Source organism: Clarias gariepinus, chromosome 3 (assembly GCF_024256425.1).
Source record: "Clarias gariepinus isolate MV-2021 ecotype Netherlands chromosome 3, CGAR_prim_01v2, whole genome shotgun sequence".
Classification (NCBI taxonomy): domain Eukaryota; kingdom Metazoa; phylum Chordata; class Actinopteri; order Siluriformes; family Clariidae; genus Clarias; species Clarias gariepinus.
The window spans coordinates 7,603,486-7,631,267 of NC_071102.1; the positions used below are offsets into that span (position 1 = coordinate 7,603,486).

A 27,782-nucleotide genomic window follows, 5' to 3' on the forward strand; every position below is an offset into this window, starting at 1 on the left:
GACGTAAAAAGTAAATGCAAAAGTTGCCTTTTGTTGACGCTTCGTGGCTTTTATATTAAAGCCACACTAAGATATACAAAAGATCTACGTAAAACATGATGACAATTTTCCCACAGCATTTTCCATAATCATAGTCTGTTGACTGGAAGTCCAGCATTATCCAAAACACTGTGGCTCCACAACACATAATCATAAGGAAGGGGAAACCCCAAAAATCATCTTTCAAGCTTTTCACATGACTATCAGCAGGGGTATACTGAGTTTCTGATAATAGCCCAGCAAATATTTGGACATCTGATGACCAATGAAATGACGTCCCTCTGACACGTTCCGTCATAGTTGAAAAACAGTTCCAAAATAAAAGGTGAACAGACATGTTTGACGTTATCTGATTCACAACAGCTGTCAAATTTTTGGAGGTTATATATTGAACAACACTTAGCCTAAAGTCAGAATAACAGCTATACATGCAACCCCACACAATGTAGACATCTCTGAATGCGTTTTTAGGAAATGTTTACATATTTTTTCCAATTAATGCCTTCCTACTGCGACTGTTTTTGGCCCAGGACACGATGCCGCCATTGGACCAATGTTTGCTGGGTAGGAACTCAGACTGAAAAAAGAGCCCAGTGAACATTCCTGATCAGGTTTTAATAACCGGAACATTTGAAAACTGTCATGTCTGCTAAGTATGCAAACAACAAAATGGACCACAATATCCAGGGAAATGTAGTCAAACTACAAGGGAAGTGAGCTTGATTTATGATTTAGCTTTTTTTTTTTTTGCTCCAAACAACGTCTGTTTTTTCATCAATGCTAAGATTTAAAAATCAAGCAGATCTTAACTGTCTGTCTGGAGGAAGAGACAGGAGTTTTTCAACATTATCTTTTGTGCCTGCTGACTTTTTTTTAAGTGTTTGAACAGGAAACCATTTCCCCATTATACAAAACACTGAAGGCTACAGACATAGTAAATTATTTTGGGTGTATTCAGAGATGGGTAGAGACTCGACCTGTGTGTAATAACAAATCTGCTATCCCCTTCGGCTAGGTTACTTAACCGACAGTAACCGTAAGTTAACCTTATAGCTGTTTGCTGTGTAATAGTAAACAAAGTGTACAAACTAAAGCTTTGCATTCATGGTAGTTAGAATAATTTCCAGTGGAATGATAAAAGGAAAAAAAACTACACAACTTTTACAGCAGCACAACTTCCTCTGCATGACGAAGTGGCATTTCGGTGAATGGTCTTACAGAATACATTCTTTCTTACAGAATGGTTTTTCCACACTTGCAGAATGGTTATATGAACTTTGCATAGGATTAGCTATCTAGTTAATCTGTAAAGTGGTTTTTAGACACATCACGTTCAAATATGTGTTTTTATTTTAAAATATTATCCATATGATTGACTTTATTTGAAAGTTATTTTTATGCATTGAATTCAGTCACTCATTCACTCACTCACTCACTCACTCACTTATAGTCTATACCGCTTTACCAGTACACAAGGTCATGGGGGGCCTGAAATCTGTCCAATTAGACTTAGGGCACAAGGTGTGGTACACCCTGGATGGGGTGCAAATTCATCGCAGCGCACACATACACTTACATTCTCATACTCACATCACGGGCAATTTGGAAACGCCAATTAGTCTAAACTGCATGTCTTTGGACTGTGGGAGGAAACCCACCAAGCATGGGGAGAACATTCAAACTCCATGCACACAGACCAGGGGCCTGAATCGAACTTGGACCCTAGAGGTGCAAGGCGACAGTGCCAACCCCTAAGCCTATGCATTATTAATTGGTTTCAATTATGCTTCAAACCTGTTGGTCAAATGTTTTCAATTGATTTTTCAGATGTGTTCATATTTTCTTACACGAATAATTCTTTTGCACAAGTGAAAAGAAGGACATAAACGTCCCAAAATGAACCCTTACTGTAACATGTCAGGTTTTATGTATATACAGTAAAATCAAACATTTTAAAATAAAATGTAAACAAATTTATTTAAAATAAAACTCCATCTGACATCTTCAAAGTGTATAAAGTTTATGACATTTTTAATAAAGTTCTACGTAGCTTTATTTTGTTCATGCAAAGCAAAATGTGTTGTCATTAATGAGACAAAGATGTCTCGTGCAGGTTATAGACTTACCTGAGGACGTTTTTTCCGCGAGGCGCTGCTGGACCTGCTGCTGCACGCGCTTCTCCTTCGCTTGTCGGTCCACGGTGAGCTCGCGGTCATTCGGTACGGCGTACGTGCTCACGGCTGTGTGAGGCTGCAAAGCCGAGAAGAACAGACCCTCACTGGTGCTCATCCCGAAACTGTCCAATCTAACAGTCACAACGAGTCCAAAAAAGCTGTTCAAATACCCAAAAAAATCAACCTTCAAAAAACAATCAAACAAAAGTATCAGTAAAAGAAACAATGTTTTAAGATTAAACAAACCACGGAAACAAAGTAGCGATAGATTCTCGGCTACACTGGCAATTCACCTGACTAGTTCCAAAGCGTCGCCTCTGTTTTCTTCTCTCCAGGTTGCCGGATTGATTTGTTTTACCCTACGAAGCGCTCATTAAACCCCACCCCAAGTTACTTCACACAGTTCCGCCCTACAACACTGTCATGTTATGCGAAAAACAACGAGTCTATTTTTCAGCACAATGTAACCAACCCCATTCACACTTGTGTGAAACTGAGAAAATCTGGCAACCGCGTTCTTTGTAACCCCCAGCAGCACTCCACCGGGATAGAGAACTATGTGGAGGCGGGTGGTAGTGTGGTAGTAATGCATGGCTGGACAGGGAGTTAAAGATATGGATGGATGGATGAATTTCAGTGCAAATCTTCCTCCCCAGTCTATAATCATGATTATGCAAGAGGAAAGGATAACGACTGAAACAGGGTATCCAAATAATCCAAATTGTATCATTAAGGCACTTGGCACAAAACTTTTGGCTCTCACACAAAACCCTTTGAGCATTTTATTTTGTATTTTGGTAAACCTTTTTTTCTTTAAACTTTGAAGTACAACCTTTAAGCACTCTTGCCCCACACCTACAGGGTCCGAGTTTGATTTCCGCCTTGAGATCTGTGTGCATGCAGTTTACATGTTCTCCCATTCCTTGGTGGGTTTCCTCCGGGTACTCTGGTTTCCTCCCACAGTCCAAAGAATCACAGATTAGGCTAACTGGCTTTCTCAAATTGTTCATAGTGGCTGAATGTGTGTGTGAATGTGGGCTGGATCATAAACTGGGAATAAATACAATGGTAACCAACTTTGACCTTCACGTTTCCTAGTTGGACTAAATGGATGAATGGATCCCTCCACCTTTATTTTTTTTAATGATGTATTATTTTCTTCTCTTTTCATTCGGTCAGTAAGGGAGCCATCTTACAAACAAAGAAAACATAAACTAAATATAAATTAAACAAAAATGGTTAAAAAAAATTCTCCAACGTTGACCTAATTCTTTTCGAGGTTCATTTGCTGTGTGCCCAACGACTTATACAAGTATTGTAGAAATAATTTTAACATTGGAAATTGTGTTGTGTATGCTTTAAGAAAAAGAAGGCTCTTAAATAATTTATTATAAATTTACTTATAGTTTAAATTTATACATAAAACTTTACAAAAGAATGCATACAGTATGAAATATTTCAATATAGAACCTATTTGTGAAGTTGAAAACCTTGAATTATTGATGAACCTATTGAAATATATTTTCTCTTAGTTCTTTGCTTATTTTCTCTCTAATATCTCTGTTTAGTTTCTCTTTTCTCTGTTTCTAAGGTGGTTCCCATTTCAACAGGGTAAAAATAAGAGAAACTCAGCTATACCCACTCAAGAGTACATTACATCATCCCCCCCCTTCTCCTCATTATAAATCTCAGATGATGAGTGTGTGGGAGAGCATAGTTCTCCAGAAAGAGGAATGAAAGCAGGCAGAGACCCATCACTTTTTGGAGTTAAAAAACCCAGGGGGTTACCAGAGATTTGGTAAAATCGAAAGTTGGAAGGTAGTATTTCCCTAAATAGATGGTGTGCAGCAGTTTGACTCAATGTGAAGCTTTTCCACTATTCTTAAGCATTCGTATACTTTGTTTAGCCTTACATTAAATCAGATTTATTTGAATCAGGTTTTATTTTATTTCAATTTGCTCTGTTTGAAAGAAGAACTAAGAAGCCTTTGTTCCTTAAATAAAAAAGGCAGCTCAGTTAAGCCCTGTACTTGACTGTTCAGTCAGAAACACCCAGCCCATAAATGTGACAAGTCACTATGTTGGTCAGCATCCACTGTTTCCTACAAAAGCCCCCTGTGATTCACAATCCTGAGAATTTTTTTTAGAATTCTTCTTCTTTAAAGTTCACTTTAGGGTAATGCTTATAGCTTTTTTGGGGGGATTTTAAACAAGTAAAAGAGCATATTAAATGTTTCAAAACAATAAATATCCAAATACATCAAGTTATAATAGCCATACATATATATATATAAAAAAAAGAACCTGTTACATTTCTAGTGTATGAATCATATTTGAAAAATATTTCATATTGTAACATATTTCTCTAGTAGTGACAAAAAAAATGTTGGGGGCTAAGTTTCAATTAAACATGTTTTTAAATTTTGCTTGCTTTCTTTCTATATATATTTTTTATATTTTGAAGTTAGCAAATGCTTTAACCTGACAACATAAAACAAATGCTTAGGGCTAAAATCTAATAGTTAAATTAGGTCCATAAATCCAAATGATAGCCTATTTCATCCTAAATGATCTACGTTGTACAATTTTTATCTTTTTCTATCATAAATCCAGCACATTATATACACTACATGGCCAAAAAAATGTGGACCTCTTACTATCACATCATATGTTGCCACAAAGCTCAAAGGCACATTTGTTCAGACTGTTTTGGTCTTCTATACAATTATGATTCTCCTAACTTTAACGGAGATGCCCAAATCTGTTTCCACATGAGATGGTTTACCAGTGTTGGTGTGGAAAAACTCAAGTGGTCTGCACAGAGCCCTGACCTTCACCATACTGAATACTTTTGGGATGAAATGTCGACTGCGTGCCAAGCTATGGGTACCAACATACAAATCTAGTAGAAACTCTTCCCAAAACAGTTTAGGCTGTTAGTACCAAAAAAGGGGAGTATCAGCTTAGAATTAGAATATTCAGTAAAGCAAATATGAATGTCATGGTTGGGGGTCCACATATGTTTGGCCATAGAGTGTGGTAGTGGCAATCTGGTAGGCTGTGATATGCAGTTGAAACAAACAAAAAAAAAGAAAACACACATGACAGACATTTTATTTGTAAAATACATTTAATCCCTAAGTATTCGGGCAACAAAAAAGAACCAAAAACTATATAAACCAGGTGAACCAGGACAGAAATTGAAGTGAAAGTTGCCAGTAAACTAAATGGAAAACTAAAAGCAAAATTGTTCCAATGATAGCTCATAAGTATAAATTCCATCGTTTTTCTTCATGTAATTCCTATCTGTTATTATCAAGCTGATGTCTGTCTCCTTCAGTTGGCCTGCCAGGATTGCAAATGCCTTCACAATGGCTTTCACTGTAATCTCTGTCCTTTATTTAAAGTACCAGAAAAAAAGATATCACAATGCCTTTACATAGTCGTTAGTATAATAATATATAGCTGTACATATTATAAGACATTTTATCAGCATATTAGCATAGGCATTAAGTGACAAATACAGCTTGTATGAAAGTAATGTAAATAGTGTGTGTGCGTGTATGTGATGACTTAAAATAGGTGTGGACTCATTTTACGTAGTGAATATTTGTAAGTGTATTTCTTCAAGTGATATTAAAGGAATTAACCAGAGATAATAGATAGTGCATGATGGATAATGAAATGTGTTATTTGGGCGACACCTTGTGGTGGGAAGAGGAAGTACACAGTAAAGGTTGTTATTGGCAGTGGCAGTGAGGTTGACTCCTTAAAACTAGATTTTTCCACGCACACACTCGCACACCAGAGCCTTACAGTACACTGAAGAAGACTATGATATTGTGATTGTTATGTAAAGAAACTGCCAGCATGAAGTAATTAAAATAATACTAACATCTTTTATCCTTTTTTTCTTAAAGCACAGCATTCCATCAAATGGATACAGAATATAGTGTACAATATATAAGTTCCTCTAGGAATCAACAGGACATACTAAATAATGCAGTCCCAGCTTCTAAAGGATAGGGCATTCGGTCAATAAGGCTGGGAGGTGCATATAAGAGCTTTGGCTTGGGTTAGTCAGAGTGTGAGGGTGGCCTGGGGTCAGAGGTCAAAGGAACACCAGCAGTAAAGGCAAAGCTATGCGAACAATTCTGTTGGTTTCCAACCTCCCTCAGGGGAGAACATGCGGGCAAGCATTAGTCACAGCAATAGCATTAGAAGACACATTTATTTTATTTCTAAAGACTTGCTAGGATTTCAAAGCATGATCATGCTTGTAACATCTATGTTTCTGGCAGTTGGCTGGCCCAAAGCATATGGCACAAGGGGAGCCAAGGCTACACGGTATTACATAATTAGGTTACACCAAGGTACAAGAATTTAACTTTAATATTCACGTTTTAAGGTCTGACCTTCTTTCTTTTCACTAATACTGTTTCTTAGTGGTTGACTTTTTGAGAAAACGTATAAGCACATTCAGAAAAGAAGGTCCATAGGGCTGTTTAATTACAATATCCATGCCGGAAAGCCAAAAGGCTGCAAATATATACAGTTTCTTTTACATACCAAAGAAACAAATAAAGTCTTACATACATAATAAAAGAATATAAGAACCCGATAGCAATAGTGATATCCTTACTGTTAACACTACTACTACAAAAAAACAAAAAAAAAACAGAACGGAATTGGCCAATGTGATTTACATATTCAATTTGTTTTTTTAAGTTGTGTATGTGTGTAAGCATCTAATAATTCTGTCCTAGTCTGCCATTGTCTACATGGTCAATGTTGCCTCAACAGTGAGTATGCAGCATACACAACTGCAGACAGTGACTATCAAAAGTATCATATTAACAAAACAAACCAGAGAATATCATTTGTTCCCTAAGACAAAATGACTACATTAGGAAATTAGGGTAGGTACAAAAATTAATCAGGAGAGTAAGTTTTCCTTCAATTTCATTGACTGGTATCTCCAGATGCCACACACAAACACACAGCCTGCTTCAGCTAATCTCCTTTCAGTATACAGGGCTGTTCCGGATTCCACAGCAGAGCACCATGCTGAAGATCATCTCGAAGATCTTAAAAAATAAAAAAGAGCAAAAATAAATGAATAAATTATAAGAGAAAATTCATTCACAAAGGCTTACAAAGGTAAAAATGGGACAGACAATTAGATAATAAGGATTAAAATGGTAAAATGTTCCTCGTAGGTAAATTAAGTTAAATGCTTAAACAAGATCTAGGCAAATCATCAAATCAGATTTTACATGTATAAAACATCACCCAGCTTTTTTTCATTATAATAGAACAGCTACCGGCTGTGAAGGGTATAAGGTAATAGGCTCTTCTGAGAAACATGAAGACAGCCAGTCACATCTTTTCCCCACTGTTGCCTCACCAGGCAGGGCATTACACCGGGAGAAAAGAGCTTTCTGCTCTCTTCAACATACATGACCTCATAGAGTGGTTGCCCACAGATAACCTGTGCTAAGGACTGTATGCCATCCCTCCCACCCAGGAAGCACTGGAAATGAGTGCAGATCACTGTGGCATTATGGCATGTTTTCTATTTTGGGGTTATCGCCTTTCCTTTGTCCCATTCCAAAGCCCTCTCCCTCTTTCTCTCCTAATCTGGTTTTATACTGTGTGATTTCAATTGAGCAGCCATTTTTGCATTACAAAGATTGCTGATCTCTAATGAATTCTTTAGCAGAGATCACTCACCAGAATGACAGCAACAACCAAGGCAGCAATACCAATCAGGTGGACCTTTTCGCTGAAGAGCGCCTTAATTTTGGAATGACAGCCCTAGAAACAATATAGTGGTTTGGTTAGACATAATGCATTGAGCTCATGTTGAATTTATTGAAAAGATATTTATGTACACATAAAATAAGACGTATAAATCTTTGGAACATACAGTATACAGTACATCGTTTGGGAACATTTGGGAACTGTAGAGTTATAAAGTACATTGAAAGATGCAGAAATTAAAAATTATTTTTTTTGTTGTTTGAACATACACTACCATTCAAAAGTTTGGGATCACTTTCCAACTCCATGATTGTTCCTGATTTTTATTTCTTTCTACATTGTAAAGGAATGCTGAAGGTGTCAAAAAATGCATCTCCTTTGAACAGTTAATAGTGAGATGTGTCTGCTACTTTTGCTCTGTAAAGACTTCATAACGCCTCTAATCTGAGGTGCTGTTAATTGGTCATTTTTCAGGCTGATAACTCTAAATGAACTTCTCGTCTGCAGCAGAAGTAGGTTTTGGTCTCGCCTTCCTGGGACGGCCTTCATGAGAGCCAGTTTCATTATGGTGCTTGAAGGATTTTTCAAATGCACTTGACTGTTGCACTGTTCTTGGAAGAACTATTACAGAAAGGCTGACCTCTGTGTCTTAAAATAACTAACTGTTGTTTTTGTTGTTATGTAATTACCTAATTCCATATGTGTTATTTTATAGTTTTGAAATCCCCAGTATTGTTGTAGGGTTCTTTTCTATACCCGCTGTATGCATATACTGTACAGTACCAGTCAAAAGTTTGGATTTTATTTTTTTATAATCTAAAACAAGACTAGATTTTTATTTGGTAAACAATGAAATACCGCACATGGCTTTATGTGATTGTGTACTGTAACAACAACAACAACAACAACAACAACAACAGTCAGTTCTTATTTTAAGACATGAAGGACAGCTGTTTTTTGCTGCAGAGAAGAAGTTCATTTAGAGTTACCAGCTTCAGAAATCACTAATCAACAAACAGCAGATCACATTAAAGCCATTATGAAGACTTTACTGTACCAAGCATAAGTAGCAGACACATCGCAATATCAACTTGAGATTATTGCATATTTTGGACACCTTCAGCATTATTTTACAGTGTCAGAAAAAGAAAAAAAAAATCTAGAAAAGATCATGGAATTCGAAGGTGTATTCAAACTTTTGACTGGTAATGTGTATAAACTGTATAATTTTGGGATTATCTTTCATGGCATACAATTTTTTTTACCTAAAAAATGTGTATAATTGTTTAAACAATAGATGTTAAAATTATTACACATTTCTTGTGATTCTGAGGCCAGAAGCCAAACACATTTTTATATTTTTCACTTTTTCCATGAAAACTACAACACTAACTAAACTAGTTGAGAGACTTTCAGAGTGATTTATTTTAAGTAAAAGCCTAATGAGAAAAATGGTATGCGTATAGACTGGGTTTACCTCTTGGATCCACTTCCCTTCTGCTTTTGGGCACACATCATCTTTAAGGCCACTTAAAGTTGCCTCAAAGCTAGTCCTGCCACAGCATTGCAGCTAAAAGGTAAAGAAATAATATATTACATAAGATCAATATGTCAAATAGCGTTTGGTGCATACGTAAGGACTGGCAAGTACATAACATGTCACATGACTTAATATTTTACTTATGTATTAATAAAAATCGTGGGTGTGTGGATTTGTATGTAAATGTGCACCCATGCACACACTTTTGAGAGTTATATGTATGGAATACTGATAGGAGTGCAGCAGTTTACTTTTCTTTTTTAATCAAATAAAGCATAAGTAAGTGCAAAAAGGGGTATATGACAAATCCATGTTCCTTGTTTCTTAAATGATCTGAAGTAATAAACAGCCTTTTAAACAAAATTGCAAAAGGCTGGAGGATATGGACATATAGTCCCCACTTCATGCTAAACTACTCCACAATATAAAATATCATGAAATATATTTGTTTGCTTGTTTATTTATTTTTTGTATAATTACAAACCCCTGTAACACCAAACTTCTGTTATAATCTCCTGATCAGTAAAAATGTTTATTTTACTTTGAGGTCTTACATGCATATGTAAGACGTGACATTGGGTGAACTCACAGTCTCGTGGAAGACCTTCAGGACGGCTGCCGCAGCCTCTTTCTTCTCACCCTGGCCCGTGGCTCGTTGATGCACAGAGTCATAGAAGCCGGTCATTTCTTTATAAACCTGCAAGAAGTAAAGAATGATAAGGTCTCAAACTTGCTGGAGATCCGCAAACTGTGCATGTAAAGTAAAGAAGGCATAGATTTAGATTACATTAAATTAGTGCTTGGAACCAACATGTTCATGGGAAATGCATTTAGAAAATGTACATAAAGTATATACATTATCAAAATTTCCAATCACCTTGTCTTTGTGGATAAATCCCAAGATACCAGCAGCAACCTCACAGGCAAACAGGATAACCAGGCAGGCGAAGAACTGCGAGGGAGAGAAATCAGAGTGATAACGTACAGTGTTTTCTACATTTTCACATACATCACCCTACCTGCGCTTAAAGCTCCAACAGCTACAGTAAAATTTTATTCATGATAAGTAACCATGAAAAATCTACTGCTTTCATACAGTTGCGATTTCACATTTCCATTTTTAATATGGTCCATCAAGTATCTGACATTTCAAGTATCAAAATAACTGAATTGTTGCTATGCACGAAAGTTACAGTATGTTATTGTGAAAAAGTAAAAAAATGTGCATTTACTGGCTAGCCCAGTAGCTCTTTTAGTAACCTCACTGAAAAACCAGCTATATTATGAGCATTTCCTTTCAACCTGACATTATTTTACTTACAAATTAAATATTTATTAATATTTAATATTTAATATTCAAATTAATTATTCTGATATCTTACAGTACAGTCTTTGCACTCTACTGTACATTCAGGTGCAGGTTCCTTAGATACTGGTTTACTGGAAGATCAAGTAAAATTACATTTGTCGACCACTGCGTGTAACTATTATATAAATTTATAAAAATAGCATCGCAGAATGTAGTAAAAGAAAAATGTACATTTCATTTAAAAAATTTGAACTTTGTGGGAAGTCACTCTATACTGCATGTTAAATCTGACCAAAGCAGGCTACAGCTACGGCTGATTTTTTAAAACGCACAGTTTCCTTTTTTTTTCTTAAGCAATATCATACAAAAGGGAGTTCTATTGTGCTGCTTATTCAAATGGATGTGATGCGTTCATAGGCACAGGGTACTAAAGATATCACAGCAGTGCTGATATCCAGCACAACATCATGACCTTGAGTGTGATACTGCTTTTATACAAGGGTTCCACAAACTTCATTTATTATCAACAGATTATGATTTGTTTATTTAACCAGATATTTTGCTTCACCAACACACATCCTTCCACATGCAGCATTAATAAAAATTAATACGGGTGAAAATATTTCTAAATTCTTAAGAGACTATGTAGCCAAAATATAAGGACATTACACTATGTATGTGATGGACAGTCACATTTAGAATATCAGCTCTGTTGACTTCAGGGTTCCAGGGTTTGAATGTTGATTTTGGAGGGCAGCATTTTGTATAATGTGCATTTTAGAAACAGGCACATGACTGCGGTGCTGTTATATCTGACCATTAAAGATTGTCTTTTCATGACCATCAGCCAATAGTGGCATGAGGTTAAAGATCATATATTAACTAAAAATTTATTTATGTGAAAACCAGACAGTTTAAAATTATGTGTTCTGGCAACAATTATGGCAAATAATGGTCATGTGTTTGTAATACCATGTAATTTAATTTTTGGAGTTTAATGCAGTTAGCCGTTTAATGAAACATCTTGTACGTCACTTTGTAGTGATATACAATTTAAAAATATATATTGTTAGGGGATGTTTTATGGAAAATTAGGTATGCATTTGCTACCCGAAATGTAAATACGAGTGTGCATGTGCCATGGTGAATTCCCCCAGCTTGCGTCCAGATCATGACCTTTGTTAAAGTAATTTTTTCGCAGCACATGTTCTAACTAACTGAAATATTTCTTAGAGAAAAAGGAAAAAGTGAAAAACTAAGAAGTAAAGTGTGAAAGCAGTTTGATCTCTCCGAGTAAGGAAAATGATGAAAAAACTGACTGGATATTGAGTGACTCACAGTTCCCAGCAAGCACTGAGACTCCTGGATGGCGCCATAGCAACCGAGGAACCCAACAAACATCATCACAGCACCAACAGCAATCAGGATGTAGACACCTACAGCAGGGAAAGAAAGCAGGTCAATAATAGTGATTTCTTTCTTTCTTTTTTTTTTTTTTTTAAACCCAGAACATTTTAGTGGTTATGTTCTACGATTGAATTTTTGAGTGGGGGTGTTTTTTTCCATTTCCATAAAAATTCTCAAAGTCGTGCTTCAGCACTTCAGTCTGAAATGATCATCTATTATATAATGTTTTTCAGGCTCTACAGTATAATGTCTAGAAGGTCTAGTTTCCTCAAATGTCACCAATTTTTTGCTTGCTCCAACGTCATTTATGTTTTACGTCAATCAAATTGAAATATATTTGACAAAGTAGCTACAGAAAGTTATACATTTATATATAAATAAATAAATAAAAATTGTCATATGTGCTGAATCACATATAACTTAGGTATACCAGATAAAGTCATGTGTGGCTCTCACAAGCATTTGAGTTCATAGATACAGTCAACAGTGTGGAGAGTGTAGTACTCGACTATGACCACCAGGTGGGAGAGTGTGAGTGATTTTATTTACACACAAGTCAAGTGAGTGTGCATATTTGCAAGCATTCGCATTACCACTTCCTTATTTCTTTTACTTTCCCTCCCAATATAAAACAAAGACAAACAAAATGTTATTTCTGGTTGATGTATATTTATATGACATGTTAGAAAATGCAGGGGCTGTGTGTGTGTGTGTGTGTCTGTGTGTGTTAATGGTGAGAGGAAAAAAAGAAAAGGAAAAAAGGGAAAAAAAAGAAATTTAACCACATTTCCAACATCTCAGTCTGTTTACAGAGGCTTGGCACTTGCACTAGGTGCTGTAACCATGGCAACCATGTCCAGACCTGAGAAAAACTAGAAAAATACCTTAACGCTGTAAATCATTCGGCCTGGTAAATGAACGCATAAACATTTAAGAACATGATCCGATGTGTGCTTTATAAGGCTCATTTAAAAAGTACAAAAACAAGTTAAGATCATCCCCCAGCTCGTGTTCCTCGGTTCCTCAAGAAATACAGTCTAAACTGCAAGCGTGAAAAAAAAAGCAAAGCAATTTAATATGAAGATAAAAGATCCCCCCCCCCTCCCACCACCACTCCTTTCTCTTCAATCTTCAATGCACAGTGTAAAAGCCTCAAAGTACTGCATCAGAGTACTGTATGGAAAAACAGTTACCCACATATGTTCAGACAAGAGATTATCACTTAGGAGTTGAGAGTTTCCCGGATCCTAAAGCTCTTTCAGGCCTTTTTTTTTCTGCTTCTTTCTCTCTCATATCATCCATCCATTGCCATCCTCCAATCCCAATTTTCACGTGCACAATATTTAATAACGTAAAAAACAAGGCACAGGGAGAGGGCAGGAGACAGGTTAACATCTTTATACTACCTCTAACTTTCAGTCATCTAAGGGGATAATTGGATTTTGGGTCCTTAGGTTCGAAAAGGTCTGTGCAACGTCTAGATGGCTGGTGCATAAAGGCGTTTGGGGGAAATTGATGGAAGGATGAAGGATGGAAGCTTAATTGTGTTGTGTATCTGGCATACAGCACAGACAGCCATCAGCCCACAGCTCACTGAGACACACTCAGGGCAAGTGCTGCGTGCCTGGCATGCTGATCAGCTGGACAATGCGATCTACCACTCTTACTCTCTCTCTCTCTTTCTCTCTCTGTCACTCTCTCTCAATGCATCAACCCTTATTTACTCTGCTTCTTTCTCCCTGCACATTCTGTATCTTTCTCGCATTTATCGGAGACACAGCGTCCTGTTTATATCAGAACCAGGCTGCTCACAAGGACAAAAGCTCACCATTGAGTTAGCTACTTGAATTCGCTCAATTGGCAGTCAACAGGTCTTTTCACTACGTCAGTTAATAATTTTATACACTTCTAAAGAGAGTGCACGATAAGCAAATCAGGGTGTTTTTTTATATTTTCATGATAGCAAATTTGGTTAGGTATTGTATAGCTTTTAAGTTAAGGAACAGATTTAAATTTTGCCAATACACTTCTTAAATGCAATGGGAGATCACGCTAATCAAACATTCATTATACACGTTGCCCTTACCGTACTTTGCCTTTGTGAATCTTGAGTGTGCATTGGCTGAAACGACCACACGCCTACAACTTTATCTCCAATATGCAACAACTCCTTCATATAAACAGTTTGGGGATTCATCAATGTTATTGTAACATACTCATGTATTACACAGTGATACAAACGCACTGATTTTTTCTTAGTCATCAGGTATGCAGTCTATAATATCAGAAATTACAAAATAAAACACAAAGTCAATGATTTACCCAGGGGTACAGATTATAACTGCAACATTCTTCCAACTAGATTTGTGAGCATAAATATAAAGACAAAAGACGCCTCGATCTTGCTGCATGTGTGACCAAGCAAAGTGAGCATGCAAAAAAAGAAAAAAGGAGGGTAAAAACATTTCCTTTTTGTTTGATCAAGGATAAACAGTATAGCGGATTTGAGTGAGTAACTAAAAACACAAGAACTTGGTGATTGTTGGGGCCCTTTCCTCAAAGTCAATAAATGGTCCTTGTGTGGCATGGGGGGTAGGGAGAGCACACACACACACACACACACACACACAAAAATCATGCCAAATGCAGCTGCTATTCTTGATTACTTTTTTTTTTTTTTTTTAAAGCAGATGCCTGGCTCCCTGCCATGGAGAAGTTAAAAAAAAAGAATCTTTCAAAGAGGAAAAAGCATACAACACTGTTCAATCAGGAAGGCAGAAAGAAGAAGAATAAGAGGGAGAAAGAGAGCACGAGACATAGAGCAGGGTGTGGCATGTTGCGAGAATACCAAACATAAACAAAGTGTGGAAAATAGAAACTAATAAAATAAAAACCCCAAGGCACCATTAGCTCTAAAGAATGAGGACACTGGAAAAGTGGTTAAGAATGAACGAAAATAAAAAAATATATATATAATAAAGTGTAGGAAGAACGAAAGAGTGTCAAAGCCAAAGAAGTGACAGAAGCTCCCTAAAAAGGAAAAAGGAAAAAGAAAAAGAGCAGACAGTGTACACTCTACTGACTTTAAACACAAACAGATGGGGTGTAGCACAACCTCAGTGGAAAGGGATGATGTGAAGCAGGCAGAGAGAGAGTGAGAGAGAGAAAGAGAGATTTGCAGGCTTTTTTAGCCAGAAAACAGGGGCCATTACTAGGGGGGATAAAAGGAATTTTCCTCTTGCCTTTTTCTTTAACACCAGAGTTTTATGGGTTTTATGTTTTTCTTCTGTGACGTGAAGTACACCATTACGTCTTTACTCCAGTTGATCTACAAACAAGTACTTACGGTATTATTAATTATACCACAGACAAGGTTTATATAAGGTTTATTTTAATAAAAAACGCATTTGGATGTTAGTGGGAAGAAAAATGTAAAACTTTTGTTTAAGATTCTATACTGACAAACTTCCTGCCTACAATGAAGGACATGCTCACTTTAGAAATGGTGCCTTATTATTATTCTTTTTTTTTCAAAGAGAGTTAGACAGGCGGTATTCTCTCCCTCATGGGTCCAGCCCTACAGACCTTGGCCTTGTTGGGTATAATTTAAGCATAATGACATATTTCCCCTTCCTGTTTGCATTTTTTTTCCCTGTCCTCTTTTGGACAGAATAGTTACTCTCCACATCTTCTACTGATTATACTGTACTGGTAATGTAATATACCGCTACACGTGGGTGTTTCCCTCTTGACTGAGTCAAAACCCAAATATAACCATGTTGTGCTTATATGAAAACAGCGTTTAACTTCTGCCTTTACTTTAACCCACCGTGGTAATAATTCACAGGGCTGAAGATGTATGTCGTGATAAGCAGAAGTAAAACAGAGATCGTTGAGGAAAAGTGTTCCTTTGTGTAGGCACACATGTATACACACACTTCCCTTTGGTTAAGCTGCTGATGGAGTTTGTGTACAAATTTAAAGAAGCTGACTTCCTTCGAATAGAATTTAGAGAGGATGTGGGTTTGTGTGACCCCACTATGGCTGGTGTTCAAGATTAACTGTCCTGACCTTTGACCCAAAGTCCAGTGAGCTTCCAGATGTGAATAACCTGGCATTCTCATTCCATCTACAGTACTTTATTACATCACAGGCCCAATATGAAGAGCGAGCATTACAGCCTGACAAAAGCACTTTGTCCTGGTCGTAATATTAACGCGGGTTTGGTGCTTAAGTCTTAAATTCAACAAGTGACCAGGTACGGACATAAATAAATCAAAATAAATCGACATAACGTGATACAGGCATCCGGCGTATTAAGCAGACTGATCTTGTTCTGCAATTTTCAAACAGGTGTGGTCTTTCTGCCTGCTTTGGCAGTCATCCACAAATGCACTTTTCCTCTCGCCTCCTTTAAAAGCTCTTAAAACCGAACCCTTACGTGAGCCTTTCACTTCTCAGATTCAATTAAAGCAATATAATAATGACGCCCTGCATGGCTTGCAAAGAGGCCGTTTTAAAAACGCTAAAGATTAAATACGCTACACATGATGTCGCTCTGTTACAGAAGGTTTTCTGACATTCTGGTGTTCAAAACACTGACATAGCATACATAACACTACCCAATTAGCTGGGACCACAACTGTTAACCTTTAACCTTTTACTATATATTGTTTAAAATGAGAAGTGCTTCTGTAATCATAAAAACTGTCCAGTTTATCCAAAATATTAGTTTGCCATAATTTCACAGGATGTTTCTGTGTTTTTAAAAAATTTTTTATGGGGTTTCCTGTGGGTAACCTCTTACCCTATTTACCAGCATGGGGATTTACAACTAAACCTCCTAGGGAATCATCACAAACAGAGCAGGTGAATGTTAAACAAAGACATACTGAAGGTTTACAAAAATCCTTCACCAGCCCTTTTCTGCATTACAGCAAATCATGTCTTGATGTGAGAACTGAGGTCCTTATCTGGCATCACAGAGACCAAAAGATGATAAACACCATGGTTACGAAGCTTGGTCATGGAGATATTGAGAAGGCTCTTGATGGGTTTCGATGTATTGGACTGGAGTTGGACGGTATGACTCAATAACCCCAGAAGACTCATTTTACAGACACATCTGTTTACACAATTAGTGGAAGAGTGGCACAGGCAGGGACATTCTTTCCGCTTAAACAGGAAACGTTAGGGAAGGGACTACTGTGAGATGACTGGATAGTAAATGTGTGTGTGTGTGTGTTTGTGTGTGTGTATGTGTATACACACATTACCCAGCCACCCAGATTTAATTAAACACATAGGTATGAGTCTTTCACTAAATAATTACTGCAGTGATTAACATGTCTCAGCTGGCAACAAGTTATTTAACCCTAACTGATGCGGTGAGAAGACATATCATGTGGTTGTGACAAAGATGGTTTGGAAGGGTCAAAATACTGGCCTGCATCAAGCAAAAAAAAATAAATAGGGTGATGGCTGAAATGATTACAATGGGGTTAAGAACTGTATAACAAATTATTAAAACCTAGAAGGATAGTGGAGTCTTCCAAAGTCTTCAGGCGAATGGACTGATGCTCCCATTACGACTAGAGTTATGTTCTGAGGTTGCTTCAGTTGGTCAGATATATTGTTCCCCAAAAATGAATTCAGCTGACTACCTGAATATACTGAATGATCAGGGTTTTACATCAATGGATCTACTAGCGCGTGACCTATGGCTTACAGTGTATGACTTATGACTTAGTAGGTGTGACTTACAGTACAGCTCTGAGTGTGTCACAGGAAATGACTAGTAGCAGAAAAAGGGGGTGATTCATTTTCTTCCTTTTCATGCAGAGTTTTGAAGGGTCAAATGAAAGTGGCAATTTTTAAACCGTATGGTTTAGGCTTATATAAGCATCTCATACACCAAACACAGACTGAGTACTATATTTCATATTTTTTGACCATTTTAAAATCTTACCTTCTTTTAGATAGTACTATATAATATATTTTAGATACTTAGTAATTCTATATTCTTTAAAAATAAATGCCATTTTTTTACAAATCCTAAATAAATAAGATTAAAAGGCCATAAGAATAAAATCCAGAATGCTGATAAGAGCTCCTGCATCATTTCGTCCAGAATAATCAAACTAAATTGTCTAAACACATTTGGATCAACCTCCCTGATTCTGTCGTTCTTAGGAAAACTGCCGTTTCTGCTACTGCAGAGCCTTGAGAACCACAACAGGGCCACACCCATGCTTAAAGACACTCACTGTGGGTTCTACTAACGCTCCTCTGGAGTAACTCAGGTTTACGTTAATGCTCTTCCTCTATTCAGTTGGCTTATTATGCTGTTATTATAGGATCTCTTGGTATAACCTCATAACTATACTTTATGAGTATTTGCAGCAAACAATTAGAAGTAGTTAAAGTTCAAATCTGCAAGACTTCACACAACAAAATCACTCTTTATCTTCATGAGTGAATAAATGGGTTCATTTCACTTTGATGAGATTTGAAGTTTATTTCATTATTTATAAAATTTATAAAATGATTATGGTATAATTTGCTAACATCCAATTGTTGAAATGTTCCCTTTAACATGTATATTTGTGCTGGATGTAAGACAATCTGATATAGTTATCATGATAAATACTCCAGTTTCCTCCCACAGTCCAAAGATATGCAGGTTAGACTCATTGGCGTTCCCAAAAAATTGCCCGTAGTGTGTGAATAAGTGTGTGAGTGTGTGTGTGTGCCCTGCGATGGATTGGCACCCTGTCCAGGGATAGGCTCCAGGCCCCTGCGACCCTGAATACAGGATAAAGGGGTATAGAAGGTGAGTGACTGAGTGAATGGTTCATGTTCTTCACTTAAACTCATGGAATTTCCTTCAATTGTTGTGATATAATATTGTGCCATATGTTAGCGGTAAACCCAAACATGACTTGCACATTTTACGTTCACACATCACATAACCCAAGAGTAACACTTTCCAAGCTGCACTTCTGAAGAAGGTCACATTTCACAACTAAGTAGACACTACACAATACATTCCAGTTTTGCTCAATTTCTTGCTCATACTTATGAGGCCATCCGTCTAGGTTTACATACCTAAACATGCATTGTGCATGAAAAATTATCACAAAAAATCTCTCACATGATCATTTATTTGGATAGAGTTTAGGTTGTGATATTAATTAAGACTTGCTTTTAAATTCATAAAAGCAATATTTCACACAGATTTATGAATGGAAATTCACGCCTAATGCTTAGGAAGCCCATTAGCCTGATGTATGAATTCTTCCTCTAAGAGGTTCTCATGCATGCTGGACTGAGACATTAACAAAGCAGGAGCACTCATGTAATTTGGTTTCTATGGATATATCACTCTCCTCCCATTAGGGATAATTGAGTCACCCCAACTAGGCTTGGTTTCTCTAGATTCTGTGCATGCAAGACTAACCAAACATAACCCTGAGCTGATGTGTTTTTCCTTAGTAAAATCATTGTTTTGAGGAGTACAATGGAAAAATCATAATCAAGTACATGGTCACTGTAAACCTGATGGGAGATGTTTTTAATCCCATCTTGTCTTTATCTTGTCTTAATTTATTATTAATTACATACCAGTACATTGGTGACAGGATCTTGAGCACCCAATAGTCAACGCTGGCCTTGGCAGAAAGGTAACAAAACACCTAGTGCATCACAGCCAGCCACGTATGGGGCTTAGCAGGCAAAGAGTTCAAGGTGATCGACCTGGGCCACCAAATTCTCCAGATCCCATTCCAACTGAACATCCATGGAATGTGCCAGACAAGAAGGCCATGGAATGCGTCAGACATCCATGGCAGCCCCACAGAGTAACACGCAGCACCCAAAGAATCCCCGGAAAACGTCCTAGTGCTAAACATCAGCACACCCCTAGAGAACCCAAAGAGATACACCCCGAGAGGCCAGAACTGCCATGGTCGCACAAGGGGAACCTAAAGCCTAGGTGATTTTAATGTTAATCCTTGCGTGTATGTGATAAATATACAACGAACAAATATTTTTCATCACCTAAACAAATCAACTGAAGGGTTTTACTTGGTTGGTTATCACGCAGAAAAACTGCCCCTGGCCTAATGAGGCATACTCCAGAGTCTAGACTTTCCTATTACATAATCTGTCTTATATCTGTTTTGGCATATTCCCGAAAAAAAGAAAAGGAAAATTAACACTCAACAAAATAGTCAGCCTAAATATAACCATATGTTTGATTATTTGCTTATAAAAAAAGGGGGAAACTACTTGTATTTGCAATACACCATTGACATTTGTGCCATACAGTACAGAGGCAAACAAATCTATGCAAAAGATGTGGCTTCCTTTGTGTTATTGTCTGTGTACTGTGTGTAAACTTTGCTTGACTGTAACAAGAAACTTACAGTTACTATGTAATACCATGAAACCTCTATCACCTGGAGGTTTTTGTAAGTGTACTCATGTACTCACGTCCTACAGTCTTCATGGCCTTTGTGAACTGGTTACGGATACTAATATTGTTTGTCTGTGTAATAGGATTACATGTTGAGATGGTTCTCGACACAGATGAATTATTCTAACATACAGGTCTGGCTTTTCTTACCCTAATGCAAACTCAGTTGGGTTTCTGCCCTGGAGCCAGCTCAATGCTCTTTATTTTGTTTTGCGAATATGCTCACAGAGAATACATTCACATTATAGACCATAATGAACCAGGATGGGTGTATTCACTTGTTAGTCCATTTCTCGGCATGGCACCGAAGATGACAAATCTACAGGCACATGAGAAAGAGGTGATGCATCTGTAAACCTCAAAATCTCAATGAAGCTAACCCAGGAAAAAGCAGCACCTGAAGTATCATCTTAACCAGGAATAATTCCAACGTCAGTTAAAATAGCTTATTTCCATGGCCTCTCTCTAGCATATGGTAGATGCTATAGACACAAAGCTGAAAAACTCTTTTTTGTGTGACCACATAAGTTATCATAATGGTTTTCGGTATATTTAATATTAATATCCACAAATAGGGACTCTTAGTATTCAAATGGTGCAACCTTCATTGCACATTTCTGCATTAGTACAGCTCATTAAATGACCTAATATATTAGTTATTTTGTAATTACTTCCGCATCTATTTCAGCATTAACGAAATTCAGCTGAGTGAAGAGACACTGACGATGCTTGTATCTAAATTTTGAGAGTAAATAGAAAAGAGAATTTTTTTATCAATAAAATTACCAATAAAATTGTAATAGTTTAAAATCAGGCCATAACACTGGTTTAAAGTACATCAGATTTACTTGACAAATGTAGAGGCAGATTTGGCATATTTTAGAGTAACTCGAACTAAATCTTTGTATACAATTTTCTTCTTTTTTACTTTTAGGGGTAACCAGAAATTAAAATGCTAGACCTTTACTTGTGGTTAAGATATGGGCAAAAGAGAAACATACTTAGGTTCAGAAACACTTGTAATTTTCAGAACATCAAAAAAGGTTTTCCCAGGCCCCATATACATATTTGGTTGAACTACAATTAGCCCTGCATTCCCGCCCATTTCTCTAGTGTGTGAGCTGCAGCTGTTCCCAGACATCAGCGCAGTCACCCGCTGAGTTCCACAATAGGTGCTGTGTCCCCATGTGCACACTGGAGCCTAAGGGTTAACAGGTCAAGGCCTGGTTAAACTACTTTGCAGATATTGGGGATATGAATGTGCTGTTACTTCAACAGCTGATTCACAGATAGTAGTGTGAACTACCTAGGGTCTATGCTTTCCATTTACAGCATATGAACCACACCCATGACTTTCTGAGTCACAGTGGTGCTATTACAAGGCTTAAATGTTCAGGAAATACCTTGAGTGACTCACTGGGGAATTTAACATTTTCTTAAAAAAAACTTAGACAAGTCCTTCTTTCTCAGCTCCCCCTTTCAGCAACCAGAGCTGTTCTAAATGTGCACAATAGAGATAATTCAGGATGCTGAAAATAGAGGGGTTCAGTTTTCAACCAATCCTTTTATTCCCAATAAAAAGAGGAAGCTAAAAGGGGAGAAAAAACACACAGATCCTCTTTGCCCAAGACTTTTTACACTTTGTTACAATTAACAAGACTTGGGTTTGCATTTGAGTCTGTGTGTGGAATGGAGTTTTCCATAAGGCAGGAAATGTAATCATGCTGGAAGGCTCTGATAACTATGCCAAGATTCCTCCAAAACACAGCAACGAAAGAAAGGGTAGGACGTGTAGGAGGGAAATAAAAAGTGAACCTCGGAGTACCTCAGAGTTTTTTTGAAGTATGGTTTGATGAAACTATGAAAAAGCTGATGTTGGTGGAAATATTTCATCAGTCTGGAAAAAATACACAGTCATGGGACAGAAAGGGCGTGTTCACTGTAAGATGTTTTTTTTAATTCCTATATATTTTATAAGGGAAAAAGTCAGTTAGCTTGGTCCTTATCAGTTCTTCATTTTCAACATCTGACACATGACTTGCTGTTCCTTCTTGCAGGCACATGGTCATAAAATACTCAACACTAAAATGAATGGAAAACCAGAACTTTAGCCCCAAGTTTGAAATATATTTAAAAACTTCCTAACACTGCCGAAAACAAAATAACTAGCTTAACAAGTGATTTTCATGCAACTTGCTAGCAAGTTTTACTTACTCAGCTAACAGCCTTCAATTCATGAACTAATGCTGTTTAAAAGGATAATCATCCAAGATCTTATGTACAAATATGTTTCATTGCATTAAAATCTAGGGCCAAAACAAAAAAAAAAACCCAGACACAGCAACAGTAAAATAAAAAATGCCACGGAACCCTGACTTGTGTAAGGCAATGATGAAATGTAGATGATTTTGTAATGATTGACGCAAGGTTAAACCCACCCCCGGACAGCCTTACGCATTTCTGGAGAGGAACCCAAAGGTTAGAGGATATCCTGATGAAGGAAACACATCAGCTAGCACAAACAAACTTTTACAGGCTTGAGCAAAATTGTATCCTTATATCTAAGCAAAATTGTATCCTTATCAGATACATGTAATTTGTTCTTTTCCCAAACAAAACTAATAAATCAAAGCTAATAATAATAATAATAAAATATAATCTTAACATGGCATGTTTTTATCTGGAGAAGAAAAGATCGGATAAGACAGTGTTTTATCTCTTATGTAAGAATATTTTATATTGTTGAGTTACAGTAAGGGGTTTGGTAACACAAACTTTATAATATACTGTAGGTGATAAGTATGTGTAAAACAATTTACAATTTGTTTAGAATCAACTAGTTAGTGGAACTGACGTGTTGTTCTTTTGGCTGCTCACATTAAGGGGTCGCCACAGCACATTCGACTTGGCACAGGTTTTATGCCAGATGCCCTTCCTAACACAACCCTCCCATTTATCCAGGCTTGGGACCAGCACTAAGTATGTGCTAAATCCAGGGGATAGGGTTAAGTTCCAAACCCAGGCCTTCAACATTGCAGCCGAAAAGGCTACCACTTGGCAACCACCAATGCCCTCTGAGTGCACTGTCTTATGAGACCACCTGACCATAATCTAATGCTTCAGAATAACACAAACTGAGTTTATTCTCTATTTAGTGCAAACATATACTTTTGTACCATTTGAAAATATAAACATAAAAATTGTAATCCTTTAATCACTTTCTATACTGCTTATCATTTTACAGAGCCTATTCAAGGGGACTCAGATACACCCTGGATGAGGGTGGCAGGGGACACAAGCATACACACTACAGGGAATGTGCCTAATTTGTATGTCTTTACAGTGGGAATAAACCAGAGTACCTAAAGGAAACCCATGTCGAGCATACAAATTCCACACACACAGACTCGTGGCTTGTCTTGAACCTTTGACCCTATAGATGCAAGGCCATAGTGCCAACCCATACACCACAATGCCAAAAAAAGATTCATAATAAAAGCAAATAGGGGCAATAATGATTAAAACATTCTACTATGCTTTCATGTCTTATTTTTAATCCACTTGCTGTATGTTTTGCTTATAATATGTTTATCACACTAGCTTGGCTGCCTCTGTGGCCACAAACACCACATTGTACAGGGTCATTCTGCAGTCACCCACATAGGATCTTTTTAAAACACTCGAGTAAATACTTATATATAGGTCAAACAAACTGACTACCAACAGCTGAAATAATCATCTATGTGATCATCATTCCAACCTATAATAAATCATAATGATGTGCAAAGTTTATATCAACACAACTTTTATACAGTCAAGACTTCCATTTTAAGTTGCCATTTAAATACCCAGTGCTGAGTTTCATTTCTTTCACATGAGTGTCATGGACATGCTGTTTCGCAATCACATGCTTTTTCTTTTCTTTTTTTTTTACTTCTGCTGTTAAACAGATGTACGGTGCTCCTGAACAAACAAATATTTTCCCACAGAGAATGAAATGGAGTGTGGTGGGACAGTCCACCTATGGAGCATTCACAAACTTAAAGTAGCCCATGATGTTTAGTCTCCTTGGCTTAAAATAAAAAGATTATGAACACAAATCTGGTGTTGAATAAAGGAAAGCAGTCATAATGGGACAAAGAAACATGCAGCGGCTATGATTATGCCTGTCTGCACAGGTCCGTGGTGTAATTTTCCTTTTTTACCTACAAAAGCAGGCAGTTCCCAAATAAACCAAATCTTTTAAAACAAATCAGGAACCTTTATAAGATGTCTCATGAATTGGTTGTACATTTAGGATGTGAATTTAGTATGTGTTCAGTTGTGTAACACAATGGAAATTCTTAATGTCACTGCCAGATGAACCTCTGCAATGTGCCAAGACAAGTACAATCAAAAGGTGTGTGTGGCTTCCAACAGAATGTTCCTAGGCTTTCTTAAATGTTCTTTATTGTCAGAGTCTAAATGGTGGCTTGATCAATTGTGAGAAAGTTACATACGGTTCCCTAAAAACTGAAGCACAATGCTATAAACCACAGCATGTTGATGTTATGCGCATCTCTAGGACCAGTAACTACAACAAATCTGCTTCGTAAAAGATGGATGGAAAACCCAGAGGGTACAGAGAAGAGGGAGGAGAAGAAAGGAGGAGTTAAAAGAAGTACTATGGTTTTTAATTAGGATGATAGTGATACAATGAAAATACAAGAATTCTTACTGATGTAGAAGGTGTTGGGTGCTTGTTCTTCTTCAAACTTGAGCCCCATCAGGCTGCTGGTTTTTTCGTCATGGCGGAGCCACAGAGAGACGCCCAGGATTACACATCCAGCCAGCTAAATAAAGAGAAGGAGAGAGAAATAGACAACCATCCTCTGTCAAAGTCATTCCTTAACAGTGGACATGGGTCAAAGTTTAAAGTTCAGCTTGCCTATAAGAATGGAACCAGCAACGTTGACAACTTCTAAACGTGACCTTTCACAGACCTTTCCGAGATTTCTTCCTAAAGAATAAAAACAATCTGCTATACTGGTATATTTCTGTCAGCAGGTTTGAGTGACCCAGTGATCCCCCTGTTCTGCTGTCATCTTCCTTTCCATTTGAATTCTTGCTAAACTTCAAATAAACAAGGAAAAACATCTGTGAACAAACTTATGAACCTGAACAAACATTTAACACACCCTCTGCATTTCTCCTCAATTTAAGAGATCCCTGTGCTTTCGAGAGCAAAATGGAAAATTCTGCTTTGAGCCAAAGGAGCACAAAATGGACAATGTTGTAGGTAGGACATCCTTATTAAGGGATAAAACCAAAAAAAAAAAAAAAAAAAGCAAAGGTCAGTCGTTCTCCATCAGATAATTTTAAAGTTTCACTACAATGAGTGGTATTGTAGGGCAGGGGGCTATTAGTAGCGGGAAAGGGGCCTCTGTTTCCAAATAAATCACTGTCACATCGAGTCAGGGCTGTACACTGCTGGGGCAGCTGGACCTCGTCATGAGAGTACAGACACTGTGGAGGAATGCAGGACACAAATAAAGGAGATCAGAGACAGTCCAGACCCCAGCGGGTGCTAACTAGCTGAGTAAGTGAGGGGAGATCCAAGCACACCAGTCTCAGCACTGAACTGGGAATGGGAGGAGTTTCGGTTTACAGCAGGAATTCCAGAACAGTTCAGGGGCTTAGCTAACAGCTCAGAAAACAAAGAGCTGCTACATTAAAAAAAAGAATTCTGTTCTCTTGCGTTCTGCCCACCTCATTATAGGATTGAGCAAGTTCCCCCGTTACTGACCCTGACCTCCTCCTCCTCCCTATGTCTGTCTCTCCTACTCAAACACACATCTGTGAACAGCTAAACAATGAAAGTTATCCACGCACTGGTCAAATCTAAAGGGATTTTCCCGCTCTTATGTGCCATATGAACCATGAGAAACATGGTGGGAAGACAAGGTTTCCCCCATCCTAGGGCTTTAACGTTAATCCCAGGGTTAGCATGTTTTAATGTTGTTTAAACACAACCAAACAAAAATGAAGAGGGTTACATGTTTTGAAAGTTTAATTTTTTCCCCATATCTAAAGTATGACTACTTTTTCTGAGAAATGTGTTCCCTTTGGAAGAATGCTAAAACTTTGGAAAGTGTTTCTCTAGAAAGAGGCAAAGTATCAGAGCTAATGAAAGTGATTCATTCCTGTAATCTGAACTGCTGCCATACCAGATTGCTGTCCCCGGAGAGGGATAAAGTTCAACCACTTCTCTACGAGTTTGAAATCGTCCGAGTAAGTGTCTGTGGAACTGTTATAGAGACTCTCTTATACACCCACCCTCCCCCACGCTCGCCAGCCCTCCATTTTGCTCCATTCCAGCGCACAGGCAACCCGTTGCTCAGTGACCGAGTAAAGACAATGCCTACTGAGAAATACACTCATCTTCAGAAATGCATGCTTAATTATTTGCTCATTTAACCATGATGCCTAATAAAGATGAGGGAGTTTCTGGTGCTTGTTTCACTGTTAGTCACAACAACAACAACAACAACAACAGTCAAGTCTATGAGTATATACAGTAGAAGTAACAGCATGTTCAACAGGAACCAAAAAAAAAATTTTATAAAAAAAAAAAAAAAATTAAAAAATTATTTAATTATTTAAATTTATTAAAATTATTATTATATTCATAACTTTATTTGTTATTTTGACAAATACTGCGTTTACTATTTTAACAGTGTTTAACTGTACTTTATTTCTAAAGACATTTATACAAATGTACTCATTATGAGTTTAATGTTTGTCCATATTTATCACCTCAAAATATATATATAAAAATTTTTTTTTTACAAATACCTCAATTATTGACAAACTCTACATGAATTCCCGACTCTGAGAATATTACCCAGAATAAATTGCTGCCTTTTGCGAGTAAATAACTGCACAGGTCCATATTGTGATTTCGTTTTGTCTGTGATTAATTGTGCAGCACTATCTGGAATATTCTCTTATTTACACTTCAACTATCTCTGCATGGTGGTGCTTTTAAAGGCATCATGACATCCCATACTTCACACATATGGACTCACACAAACA

The 27,782-nt window shown here is 37.3% G+C and overlaps 2 protein-coding genes across 3 annotated transcripts in view; both read right to left on the bottom strand.

Moving 5' to 3' along the window:
* Positions 1 to 2,651, bottom strand: part of pkp3b (plakophilin 3b) — a 28,379-nt gene extending 25,728 nt beyond the window's left edge. Inside the window, exons 1-2 of one of the 2 annotated variants that reach the window (XM_053492441.1) lie at positions 2,507 to 2,651; positions 2,166 to 2,344 (exon numbers count right to left, since the gene is read on the bottom strand). In XM_053492441.1, coding sequence (XP_053348416.1) covers positions 2,166 to 2,328 — 163 coding nt within the window. In that variant the 5' untranslated portion in view covers positions 2,329 to 2,344; positions 2,507 to 2,651. Of the gene's footprint in view, positions 1 to 2,165; positions 2,345 to 2,459 lie in introns of both variants that reach the window. The other variant, XM_053492442.1, reaches the window with a different exon arrangement.
* Positions 2,652 to 5,324: 2,673 nt separating this feature from the next.
* cd81a (CD81 molecule a) overlaps positions 5,325 to 27,782 on the bottom strand; it is a 28,388-nt gene continuing 5,930 nt past the window's right edge. The window contains exons 2-8 of the mRNA XM_053492327.1: positions 25,426 to 25,540; positions 12,164 to 12,261; positions 10,394 to 10,468; positions 10,106 to 10,213; positions 9,454 to 9,546; positions 7,947 to 8,030; positions 5,325 to 7,300 (exon numbers count right to left, since the gene is read on the bottom strand). Coding sequence (XP_053348302.1) covers positions 7,238 to 7,300; positions 7,947 to 8,030; positions 9,454 to 9,546; positions 10,106 to 10,213; positions 10,394 to 10,468; positions 12,164 to 12,261; positions 25,426 to 25,540 — 636 coding nt within the window. The 3' untranslated portion in view covers positions 5,325 to 7,237. The remainder of the gene's footprint in view (positions 7,301 to 7,946; positions 8,031 to 9,453; positions 9,547 to 10,105; positions 10,214 to 10,393; positions 10,469 to 12,163; positions 12,262 to 25,425; positions 25,541 to 27,782) is intronic.